The sequence below is a fragment of the Sphaerodactylus townsendi genome, linkage group LG11 (assembly GCF_021028975.2).
Source record: "Sphaerodactylus townsendi isolate TG3544 linkage group LG11, MPM_Stown_v2.3, whole genome shotgun sequence".
NCBI classification, from domain to species: domain Eukaryota; kingdom Metazoa; phylum Chordata; class Lepidosauria; order Squamata; family Sphaerodactylidae; genus Sphaerodactylus; species Sphaerodactylus townsendi.
In genome coordinates, this window is record NC_059435.1 from 7,092,807 (window position 1) to 7,105,588 (window position 12,782).

The 12,782-nt window shown below is 50.5% G+C and overlaps 1 protein-coding gene across 1 annotated transcript in view; it reads right to left on the reverse strand.

The window, feature by feature from the left end:
• Positions 1-6: 6 nt before the first annotated feature.
• Positions 7-12,782, reverse strand: part of SLC9A3 (solute carrier family 9 member A3) — a 77,428-nt gene continuing 64,652 nt past the window's right edge. The window contains exons 11-15 of the mRNA XM_048511875.1: positions 8,650-8,765; positions 7,222-7,351; positions 5,865-6,038; positions 2,927-2,984; positions 7-548 (exon numbers count right to left, since the gene is read on the reverse strand). Coding sequence (XP_048367832.1) covers positions 424-548; positions 2,927-2,984; positions 5,865-6,038; positions 7,222-7,351; positions 8,650-8,765 — 603 coding nt within the window. The 3' untranslated portion in view covers positions 7-423. The remainder of the gene's footprint in view (positions 549-2,926; positions 2,985-5,864; positions 6,039-7,221; positions 7,352-8,649; positions 8,766-12,782) is intronic.

A 12,782-nucleotide genomic window follows, 5' to 3' on the forward strand; every position in this document is an offset into this window, starting at 1 on the left:
CCACATTAAAAAAAAAATCCGGCCTGAACTTGTCTAGGAGCCCTTCTGACGACGCCAATACCCATATTTTTGACTGGCATCTTTTGGCATGTTGTCTATCTAAAATCAGATCATTTCTGTTTTTCTCTCTTTCATGTTGCAAAGCTCTCTTTCCCTTCCAGAGTCAAAAATGAATGCAGAAAAACAAATGTTGTTTGAGATGGCAAAATGCAATGCCATATAACCTCTTCGTTTCATCAGGAAATCCAAATCTTGCTTTAAGCCGTTGGACTGAATAGGCATTTGATTTCAAATGTGGAACATGCATAAGATTTAACTCTGCATTCTCTTCTGTTTCAGTGGCCATTATGAAGTCATAAATCTGCACTCAGTTCTTACTTAAATATGAACTGACAGTGCTCTGATAATATTGATGAACTGAAATCACATCTTCATCTCCTTACCACCGATGTCTGTGAAGTTCTGTCTGGTGACATTCGCAAGGAAATCTATTGCCCGCCCTGTCTGGGTATATTCGTAATCATTCTCAACTTCAGGAACCTCAGTGTCTGAAAGAAAGAAAGAAAGAAAGAAAGAAAGAAAGAAAGAAAGAAAGAAAGAAAGAAAGAAAGAAAGAAAGAAAGAAAGAAAGAAAGAAAGAAAGAAAGAAAGAAAGAAAAGTTGAGATTCATCACTAAACTGTGACTACTGTGAGGTATCATCCCAAGAAGTGTACAGTACATCTTCAACAAGTGATCCAAATCAACTTTAAAATTACTAGTGTACTTATAACGAACGGGCCACCCCACTGAAACAGCTGCGCGCCTGAATGCAGCACTGCGGCTCACTGCCCCACTGTTTCCAAGGGGGCTTTCCAGTTGTGTGGGGAAGCAAAGAACACAAAAAAGCCACCCCACTTCCAGAAAGCCAAAAAGGTGGCGCAAGTCCAAAGCCCCGGCTGCCGGTGTATCAGGGGCAACGGCCAAGAGGAAGACGACTAGCATAGGCCCCGCCCCTGGCCACACCCCCACCATGCAGGCAGTGGTAGTGCAGGGTTCAGTGCCGCCTTCCGCCACTGTGGAGGCCTGCGGCGGCTGCCCACTAGCAGATCCATCCTTTCGCTGGGGCAAATGCCTTGGGGAAGGTCCCTCAGCCTCACTTTAACATATATATTCAATCTAGATCCGTGGTGACGAACCTATGGCACTCCAGATGTTCATGGACTACAATTCTCATCAGCCCCTGGCAGTCCATGAACATCTGGAGTGCCATAGGTTCGCCACCACGGATCTAGAGTGAGGGACCCTATCAGTGTAGGCCAGGGGTCTGCAACCTGTGGCTCTCCAGAAGTTCATGGACTACAATTCCCATCAGCCCCGGGGTTGATGGGATTTGTAGTCCATGAACATCTAGAGAGCCGCAGGTTGCAGACCCCTGGTGCAGGCAGAAGAACTTGGGGCAGATGTACTGACCCAAGGATATGGTGCTAAAGACCTTTCATAGAGGGCTGCCCTCAAAGCTCACTGTGTGAGCTTCAGGGATCAATAAGGCACAAGCCCAGCATGAAGCAGGTATATGGCCTTGCCCAGGGCACAAGAGGCACAGGAAGCAGCAGTGGCGCAGGAGGTTAAGAGCTCGTGTATCTAATCTGAAGGAACCAGGTTTGATTCCCAGCTCTGCGGCCTGAGCTGTGGAGGCTTATCTGGGGAATTCAGATTAGCCTGTGCACTCCCACACACGCCAGCTGGGTGACCTTGGGCTAGTCACAGCTTCTTGGAGCTCTCTCAGCCCTACCTACCTCACAGGGTGTTTGTTGTGAGGGGGGAAGGGCAAGGAGATTGTAAGCCCCTTTGAGTCTCCTATAGGAGAGAAAGAAGGGATATAAATCCTAACTCCTCCTCCTCCTCCTCTTCTTCTTCTTCTTCTTCGTGAGTGAAAAAGCCACTCACCAGGAGACAAGCCAAAGAAACAGGTCCTCAAATGGTGGCAGTGAAGAGAGAACCCGGGGGGGGGGGGAGGTGCTTCCTCCTCCCCCGTGGCTCTTTTGTGAGAATTTTTCCTTCGTCCTGGTCTGGAGGGGAGGGGAGAGAAATCTTGGGAGAGCTCTAGACTTTTCTACAGGCGAAGCTGACAAGTCTCCGTCTGCAGCAGGCCTGCGCATGCACAGTCCCATCTGGGTTTGCACAGAAGGCCACGACGAGGAGCATCTCTTTGCGCGTGTTCAGATTACAGAATCGTACACAATGCAAGCAAATGATTAACCACACTATTTCCTTCACTTCTTATCTCGGTGTTACTTGTTAGGCAGCATGATCCTAACCATTCTTACTCTAGAGCAGTGATGGCGAACCTTTTGAAGACCGAGTGCCCAAATTGCAACCCAAACCCCAGTTATTTATTGCAAAGTGCCAACCCGGCAATTTAACCTGTATGCTGAGGTTTTAGTTTAGAAAAAACTGGTTGGCTCCCTCTTCCTCCGGCCAGCCTGCTCTAGCCTCCAGCAAGTCCTGCGCGCACCGCTCTGTGCCTCTCTAGCATCTCTGCCTCCTCTGCCCCCGCCCCCGGGCAGCAGCAACCCAGAGCACAGGCACCAGGTCTACCAGCCGAGTCCTCCCTGCTCACCGCGGTGAGCGCATGTTGTACTCAGTGGCCCAGGCCAGCCTAGATGTGTGTGGGGGTGTGTGATTTTCTGCCCCCCACATGTCGAACTCTGTGTGTGCGTGCCCACAGAGAGGGCTCCGAGTGCCACCTCTGGCACCTGTGACGTAGGTTCGCCATCACTGCTCTAGAGAATGTCCCATTCAGCCCAGTGGGCTTACTCTCTAGGAACTGTGCACACATTTGCAGCCTTGGTTATGGGCAGTAGTAATCAAGGTATCTACAAATGTCAGCCATTTTGGTACCTTTCGAAAGGCACGCTTAATGCCGATTTAAAAGTGCATTTTACCTTTCTCCCTTGTGGCTTCTGTATGCAGATTTCCATTTGGTATGACATTACTGTTTCTCTGAAATAAATAAAATGACACGAAAACATCTGCTTTAGTGCGTAGAACACAGAAGCCGAGTAAGCAGTGCCGTAGGAGGTTAAGAGCTCGTGTATCTAATCTGGAGGAACCAGGTTTGATTCCCAGCTCTGCCGCCTGAGCTGTGGAGGCTTATCTGGGGAATTCAGATTAGCCTGTGCACTCCCCCACACGCCAGCTGGGTGACCTTGGGCTAGTCACAGCTTCTCGAAGCTCTCTCAGCCCCACCCACCTCACAGGGTGTTTGTTGTGAGGGGGGAAGGGCAAGGAGATTGTCAGACCCTTTGAGTCTCCTGCAGGAGAGAAAGGGGGGATATAAATCCAAACTCTTCTTCTTCTTCTTCTTAAGGTGAGATCTTTCAGCAATGGGGTCGAAAACACCTGTGAAACAGGGGAAGGGCTGTGCGCAGAAAGTGGCAACCCTTGAAACAAATGATTCTGGCCTGTTTTTTCTGTATTCCACAGAGTTCAATGGGGCCTATTTCCAAATAAGTGAGCACGGACTGCAGCCGTATCTGTCTAGCGCTGGTGTGCTGCAGTGTTCAGAACGCTGGACTTGGATCTTTGGAGATGTGGGTTCAAATCTCCACTCTGCCCTGGAAGCTCATCGGGTGACCTTGATCGACTCCCAAACTCTCAACCCGGCCCACCTCACAGGATTGTCGTGCGAAACTGGAGGCAGGAAAAATGTTGTTCTAAGCTGCTTTGAATCCCAACTGGAACCCCCATTTTTAATAATACCCTGCCCTCCTTCCGTCCATGGAGCGGCACACAATTCTCCCTTCTCCGCTTTATCTTCACAACAGCCCCATGAGTTGTTTGTGAAAAGGTTATCTGCAGCCCAGTCAAGATTAGCGCGGGCCCCTAGGCTTCGGGTGAGACTGGGAGCTCGGATTTTTAGCCTCCTTTTCAGTGCCTCCACGAAAGAGGAATAAAATCTTACAAAAGAATGAGCACGGCCCTTTCCCAGTACATTTTTTGCAGCCTTGGTATCCTTCTCTCTTTTTCATCCCATCCTGGACGGGAGAGAGGCACAACCCAATTAATTCTAAAACTAAAATCCCGCTCAACACATGTAAACCTAGCTTGCTAATTGCACCCTTTACTTGTTAACAGACAGTGGTCCTTTCCCCCACCCTGGACACTCCAACAGGTATATATACTCCACTTGCTTTCCCACTATCAGATCCTCTGAAGATGCCAGCCACAGATGCAGGCAAAACGTCAGGAGAGAATGCTGCTAGAACACGGCCACACAGCCCGGAAACCACACAGCACCCCAGTGATTCCGGCCATGAAAGCCTTCGACAATACATTAAACTTCCTTCCTGTTTCAGTCTGGAAATACAGACCTGGAAGAACATTTGATTATGTGAAGTCCTCGCTTGCAGTCTGAAACCACAGAGTCAAATACTGGTAGAGCTAATCCTGGTCTTGTCCTAGGCCACCCTTCTTTGCTCAGATTGTTTAGGAAATAAAGCATAGAATTATAACACACAAACAATCTAAGAAAATCCAGAGTATCTCCTCTTCCACCCCAAGAAAATGTATTGCATGTTGTGTTTAATGCTTTGTGTATTATTTATAATTGCAAACTTCAGTCACTTGGCTACTCATGATACTGTTTAAAACATCATCTCTCTATATAAAAATCTAACAGTGTGTTTGTCCCTGATGGTCTCCCTCAGAAGCTGCTGGACGGATCGCCCCCAAATTTTCACAGGACCTCCCTCCCTGTTGCTGGCAGGTACTCAAACCTTCAAACTGCCGAAAGTCCATACCTGAGCCAGGTAAAACATCTTTTTCCTGGCGCACCAGGCCATGAAGCTGCCTCTGTTTAACTGTCACCCTTAGAGTGTTCGTGCAGCCTGTCTGTCTGTGGCCTGAGGGCTTAGGATGTTCGCGCAGATGGGCAGAGATGAGCAGTGGAAACAGTAAATAGGTAATACTGGTAGGTAATACGAGTGGAAGTGAAACACATACACACTTTGCCGTGTAAGACGTCAGGTGGGGTTTCCCCCCCTCACACGCAGGTAACTCACTCTCTGTGCCTCACCCACTGCTACCACACAATACACATCCAGCTCATCCTCACACACCTCACTCTGCCCTCCCTCACATCCAACCACCACTTACCCACTTCCTCACCCATATTCGCCACAGCTCTCTTTTACTAAAAGCGAGTTGGAGTTTGCCTTTTTCTTCTAAGAAAATCCGCGGGGTGGGGGCGAACCTACACTACCTGCTCCGCTTCTTTTGCACGTGGCCCTTTAAGAACCCAGGGAGCTGGCCTCGATCTGAGCGCCTCCCCACGCTGCCTCTGCTGCCTGGCTGGGATAGCCTCCTTGCCCCAGTTCTGCCTTACCCAAGCCAGGACTGTGCATGTCAACCAGCCTCATGGACAGCGGGATTCGCACTCTGGACAGTTCCTTTGTAGAATGGGAAGGGTTACCTTATACTAAAAAAAACAAGACAGCACCATATAACGATGTGCATTGAAAAGGGAAAGAGGGATTCCATTTGACCACCCCAAAAGGCTATGCTGGGGATCATTGGACCTGCATGGACATCTGTGTGGGTTGCGGACTGTGATGAGAAGGACAATTGCCACAGCAACGCGTGGCCGGGCCCGCTAGTGCTAAATAAATAAATTCTAAAATTAATGGGAAAGGAAGCAATAATACTGCACTAGAGAAGGGGAGGGGGGTCACCCAGGACTTTTCACCCTGCCCTGAGGAATCTTGTTTCGGTTTCCGAATGCTATCCCACCAAATGAGCCACACGGAACCCGGGGACCCTTCCATGGGCCGAGACACCGGGCACCTGTTCCCTTTGCCAAAGGTCACGAAGCTCGGCTCTTACTTTTTTCTGGGCTCGGTCTTTCGTAAAGTTCTTGTTCTTCTTGGTGACGCTGATGCCTTGTTTGCCGCTCTTGAACGACTCCAGGCGTTTCCTCATGGTCCTCTGGAAAATCTCGTGGTTCTGCTTCTCTTCTTCATTGGAAGGTATTTCATGGCGACTGTATAGATGTCTGCACTGCAGGCGAGAAGGAAAGAAGGGTGATGGTGGTGGTGGTGGGGGGGGGGAAATGTCTGATAAGACATCGTGCCCCAAATGCTTGCTTCTTACCACCCAATTTTTAACGGTGGATTGATCTTTCTCAGGGCTCCAAACAACATGGATCTCAAAACTGAACGTTAATGACATTGATTGAAAGAGCTGGGGTTATTTAGGAAGCCCGGGCACATCCTTAGTTCATTACCCTTTAAAAATTATAAGCAAGGAGATCAGCAAATCTGATTCCAAAAAAAGAGGCAAACCTGCAGTCTGCACAGTCTAAAAAATGTACACATTCTGAAGTGTTGGCTTTCTTTATGTATTTGAAGGGTTGTCATTTACAGGAGGGGGGGGGCAGTTCCTGTTGGCAGCAGAGGATAGGGGAGAAAGATTCTGACTGGATATTAGGGGAAAAAACCATTTTTACAGTAAGAGCTGTGCAACAGTGGAATCATCTGCCTAGGGAGGGGGAGGAGGAGGAGGAGGAGGAAGAAGAAGAAGAAGAAGAAGAAAAAAAAAGAAGAAGAAAAAGAAGAAAAAGACGAAGACGAAGAAGAAGAAGAAGAAGAAGAAGAAGAAGAAGAAGAAGAAGAAGAAGAAGAAGAAGAAGAAGAAGAAGAAGAAGAAGAAGAAGAAGAAGAAGAAGAAGAAGAAGAAGAAGAAGAAGAAGAAGAAGAGGAGTTTGGATTTATATCCCCCCTTTCTCTCCTGCAGGAGACTCAAAGGGGCTCACAATCTCCTTGCCTTTCCCCCCTCACAACAAACACCCTGTGAGGCAGGTGGGGCTGAGAGAGCTCCGAGAAGCTGTGATTAGCCCAAGGTCACCCAGCTGGCATGTGTGGGAGTGTACAGGCTAATCTGAATTCCCCAGATAAGCCTCCACATTTCAGGCGGCAGAGCTGGGAATCAAACCCGGTTCCTCCAGATTAGATACACGAGCTCTTAACCTCCTACGCCACTGCTCTTAACCTCCTACGCCACTGAGTTTCCTCTGAGCGGTAGTCTTTATGGAGCAGCTGGACAAACCCTTTTTCCTGGGATGCTCTGAGCTGATCCCATATTGACCAGGGAGGTGGACCAACTGGTCTCTATGGCCCCTTCCAACTCCATGATTCCTTGGGTTCTGGCGTAAAGACACGCATTTGGTCAGGCTGGCTCTTACCTCCTGCCTGGGCTTGTAAAGATACTGATGCAGCGTGTGGTGAGTGAACATGTCCTCTGTGTCTCGGATGCTCTTCCTTCTCTGCTCCAGCGCCTGCATATCGAGACAGACAGAACTGGCCGTGTCTCTCCTAAAGCAAAAGAAGCAAAGGGAGGAAACTTTTTGGGGGGCTGATTTTTCTGCTTTTCTCGTCCAACAGAACTGGCAGCATTAAAACCGGAGATCCTTAAACCACAGACGGCTGGATCCAAACTTCCATGTGCAGAAGGCTAAGCAGATATTTTAAAAAGTTGCTTGGACAGCAGCCGTCGCCCCGCCACAGGGTCCCGGTTGAATTCCGGATCAAGTTGCCAGCTGTGCCGGTTGCCGGTTGAATTCCGGATCAGGTTCAACGTTTTGGTATTAACCTTTCAAACCCTGAGAGGTGTGGGGCCCTCATTATCTACGGGACCACGTCTTCCAAGACCATCTCCAGAGAGTGTTGTGCTCTCCCAGAGGCTTCCTCCTGGAAATCTAGTGTAAGTCGTGGGATTCAACCGGACCAATCACTGGTTTGCCTCCTTCGCCGCGCCCTCCCCCACTGCCCACTTACCTGGTTCCTGCATCCCCAGTTCCCCCCCCCTTTCCAATGTTGGGCGGCGGGAGGTGAAGGAAGGTGGCAGTTTCGGGGGGCTGACTGTGGCGTGGCTTTCGGGGGAGCGCTGGGAGGCCTGCTGCAGCGCGGTGGCCTGCCTTTTTGGCACTCCAGCAGGCCTCCCAGCCCTTCCCCGAAGACCGCGTGCCATGGCACCACCCCAGGGGGGCCGCCGATCAGGTCGCATGCCTCTGGACCCGATCTGCAGATGCCCAGGGGTGGTGCCGTGGTGGGATTCAGCTGGTTGGCTACTGGTTCGGCAAAACCGGTGCAAACCGGCTGAATCCCACTTCTGCTTATCAGGTCCATCAGCCAGCTGTGGCAACACTCCCCCACCCTGCTCCCAATCTGGCCTGGCGAGTCCAGTCCAGGCCCCAACCCCAGTGCTGTTCTGGGGCCAGCTGAGGCAGCCACCCCATCCCCCCCGGGCCCAGCCTGACCAAGTCACATTTATGATATATCCTAATAACAAATGAAGAAGAAGAAGAAGAGTTTGGATTTATATCCCCCCTTTCTCTCCTGCAGGAGACTCAAAGGGGCTGACAATCTCCTTGCCCTTCCCCCCTCACAACAAACACCCTGTGAGGTGGGTGGGGCTGAGAGAGCCTCGAAGCTGTGACAATAGCCCAAGGTCCCCCAGCTGGCTGAGGCAACACTGCACCCTGCTAATCTGAATTCCCCAGATAAGCCTCCACAGCTCAGGCGGCAGAGCTGGGATCAAACCCGGTTCCTCCAGATTAGATACACGAGCTCTTAACCTCTGACGCCACTGCTGCTCCACACCCCTGACTTACACTAACTGGGAGACGGAAGAATCTCCTTTGATTTGATTAATAAAGCTGAAATCCACGATGGCCGGATTATCGATGCTTGGACTGCGGATGAATGCCAGAGAACCTCTTCGTTCTGCCTGCACGAGGAAAAACAATATATTAAAGCAGCAAGTTTTTAACCAGATGACTTTTTTTTACAGGAAATTTTTTTTACTTTACATAAAAAGAAGCACAGCTTGAAACTGATTCTTCAGGGAAAATTCCGATCTTCATTTTTTGTTGGCAAGCTTGCTTGTGGTAGACGGGTCATCAAGTTGCAACCCTCTGGGGTTTTCAAGGCGAGAGAAAAACAGGTGGTTTGCCACTGCCTGTCTGCGCATAGTGACCCTGGACATTCTTGATGGTCTCACTTCCAGGGGCTAACCAGGTCTGACCCTCCTAAGAATCACAGAATCATAGAAGAGACCACAACGGCCATCAGGTCCAACCTTGAGAGATCGGAAGATTGTGAAATCTGACAAAATTGTGAGATCCGACAAGGTTGGGCTAGCCTGGGCCATCCAGGTAAAGGCAGAGACAGAGGTGGTTTGCCATTGCCTACCTCTGCGTAGCAATCCTGCTATGTACCCAAGTACTAGCCAGGGTCGACCCTACTTAGCTCCCAGGATCTGATGAAACAGGGCTAGTGGTAGCCCTGGTAGTGGTAGCCCTTAACAGACCAGGTGCTCGGGAGCAGCAGCCGCAGAAGGCCATTGCTTTCACATCCTGCACGTGAGGTCCCAAAGGGACCTGGTGGGCCACTGCGAGTAGCAGAGAGTTGGACTAGATGGACTCTGGTCTGATCCAGCTGGCTTGTTCTTATGTTCTTATGGTACACCGCCACAAAATGCCCCGCCCACCCACCCCTCTGCCCTCCCCCTGCCACTCCCCACTACTGCGCCGCTTGCTTGTCCACCCTGCTTGCCTAGGAGCAAGTCAGGGGTACTCTGAGTGCAGCAGGCAGGGCGCCTCTGGCTCACTCCAAGCCACGCAGGGGGGGTGACTGAGCAACCGGGGCCGCCTCCCTCTCTCCCGGCTTCCTCCCTGGCTTACTAGAAGGCGAGGGGGCTCAGAGTGCACCTCAGGGAGGCTTTCTTTTTGTGGTAAGGGGGGAGTTTGGCCAGGGGGAGGGTGCATTACAAGGTGGCCAAAGTGCACCCCCCTCCCTCACGTGACCCAGGATGGAACCTGGATTAAACGTCCCCTTCATAGGAGCAGCAGTGGCGTAGGAGGTTAAGAGCTCGTGTATCTAATCTGGAGGAACCGGGTTTGATTCCCAGCTCTGCCGCCTGAGCTGTGGAGGCTTATCTGGGGAATTCAGCTGGGTGACCTTGGGCTAGTCACAGCTTCTCGGAGCTCTCTCAGCCCCATGTACTTCACAGGGCGTTTGTTGTGAGGGGGGAAGAGCAAGGAGATTGTAAGCCCTTTTGAGTCTGCTGCAGGAGAGAAAGGGGGGATATAAACCCAAACTCTTCAAACTCTTCTTCGTCTTCCCCCCTTAAAGCCACCACTGGATCGGGCTAACCTGGGCTATCCATACCTATATTAATAGCAGGGATTTCCCCCCCCCCCCCAATTGTTCTTGTAAATCACACTAAAGTTATTTCCTGGTTCCTATCATGGCAACAACTGTGAGAAGGTTTTAAGAAGTCAGTGATTATACTGCCCACTGAACGTGACTGCATGGAAATACAGCAGCACAAATTCCTCATCTGAGTGATTCAGAAGCCCCTCTCCCCACTAGAAGGCAAAAAGTGCGTGCACAACCAGGCTTCTTTGCAATGTGTGAATGAATCCTTCCACTATCTCGGTACAGTCCCCAAGAGATAATTTACAGATCAGGACTGATTCTGAACGAAGGCTGGAGAAAACGACACAGGACGTGCAACCTAACAGGATCTCACAGTATTATAAACAGTAATCTTTGATCCCAATAAATTGTGGAATTAAGCTCTTGCGGGAGTTTGCTGTTCACAGCTGCTGACAGCACGTCTGACCCTTCCTGACCTCCACGTGTGCCCCATAGCGAAGAGTACATCTCTGCCTTGTGCAACTTCTGTCTCGCCTGGCAAGCCAGCTCGATCCATACAAGCACACATGACGCTGCCTTCTACTGAATCAACCCATCAAGGTCGCTGTTGTCTACTCCGACTGGCAGCTGCTACCTCGGGCCTCAGGGAGAAGTCATTCCATCACCTGCTGCCCAGGCCTTATAACTGGAGATGCCGGGGATTGAACATGAACATAAGAACATAAGAACATAAGAACAAGCCAGCTGGATCAGACCAGAGTCCATCTAGTCCAGCTCTCTGCTACTCGCAATGGCCCACCAGGTGCCTTTGGGAGCTCACATGCAGGATGTGAAAGCAATGGCCTGCTGCTGCTGCTGCTGCTCCCGAGCACCTGGTCTGCTAAGCATTTGCAATCTCAGATCAAGGAGGATCAAGATTGGTAGCCATAGATCGACTTCTCCTCCATCAATCTGTCCAAGCCCCTTTTAAAGCTATCCAGGTGAGTGGCCATCACCACCTCCTGTGGCAGCATATTCCAAACACCAATCACACGTTGCATGAAGAAGTGTTTCCTTTTATTAGTCCTAATTCTTCCCCCCAGCATTTTCAATGGATGCCCCCTGGTTCTCGTATTGTGAGAACATGGACCTTCTGCGTTTAAAGCAGAGGCTATTTATTTATTTATTTATTTATTTATTTATTTATTTGGATTTTTATACCGCCCAATCCACGCTCTTAAGTGTACAACATATAAAACATAATGTAAAAGCACCAAAGTTAAAACAATTTAAGGCAGCGATGTAATAACAAGAGGCGTCCAGCAACCCCGCTGCTTTAAAAAAACCCTCCCTAGGAGGGGAGGGACGGTGGAGATCCCATTTGTTGGAGCAGGGGGGGTGGGCGCCATCAGCGGCTGGTCCCTCCAAAGGCCCGGCGGAACAACTCAGTCTTACAGGCCCTGCGGAACTCACCAAGGTCCCGCAGGGCCCGGACAGCTGGAGGGAGAGTGTTCCACCAGGCCGGGGCCAGGGCCGTGAAGGCCCTGGCCCGCGTGGAGGCCAGCCGCATCATTGAGGGGCCAGGGACCACCAACAGATTGGCCTCTGCCGAGCGGATTGGTCTTCCACCAAGCCACAGCCCCAAAGGTACAAGTTTAGGTCTGTTGCAAGCTCCAGTCTTCGATTAGCTACATCTCCAGAGCAGCAGTGGCGTAGGAGGTTAAGAGCTCGTGTATCTAATCTGGAGGAACCGGGTTTGATTCCCCGCTCTGCCGCCTGAGCTGTGGAGGCTTATCTGGGGGATTCAGATTAGCCTGTGCACTCCCACACATGCCAGCTGGGTGACGCTTGGGCTACAGTCACAGCCTTCTCGGAGCTCTCTGCAGCCCCACCCACCCTCACAGGGGTGTTCAATTTGTGAGGGGAGCGTGGCAAGGAGATTGTAAGCCCCTTTGAGTCTCCTGCAGGAGAGAAAGGGGGGATATAAATCCAAACTCCTCCTCCTCCTCCTCCTTCTTCCACTGTAACTACTGATGCCCCCCTCCTGCCTTTCTGACTCCCAAGTACCTGCCTGCAGCAGGATCGTGTGAAGATAAACCTTTCCAGCTGAAGCCACAGACCCCTGCCTGTAATATGCTAACTGCATGGTCATGACAGTCCTGTGCTTTCCTGCTAGCAGCTTACAAACTCCTTTCTCTTCCCCTCCCCACAACAGGCACCTTGTGAGGTGGATGGGGCTGAAAATGTGGAGGGAACTGTGGCTGGCCCAAGGTCACCCCAGCAGGCTTCATGTGGAGGAGTGGGGAAATGAATCCAGTTCACCAGATTAGAGTCCACTGCTCATGTGGAGGAGCGGGGATCCAAACCGGATCTTCAGATTAGAATCTACCGCTTTTAACCTTTGGAAGTATTTAGGTAGCTTTTGCAGTCTGTCATGCAAACTTTGACTTTTTCTATTAGAGAAAATAGCTGGTTGAATCTAAGCTTATGTTGTTGGGATATTTAACCTTCTATCCACCCAGGCTACTGCCATAGCCATACTATGCAATTACGTCTTCATTCATTCATATTAAGGTTTATTTACCTCCTTATATAGGCCACTCAT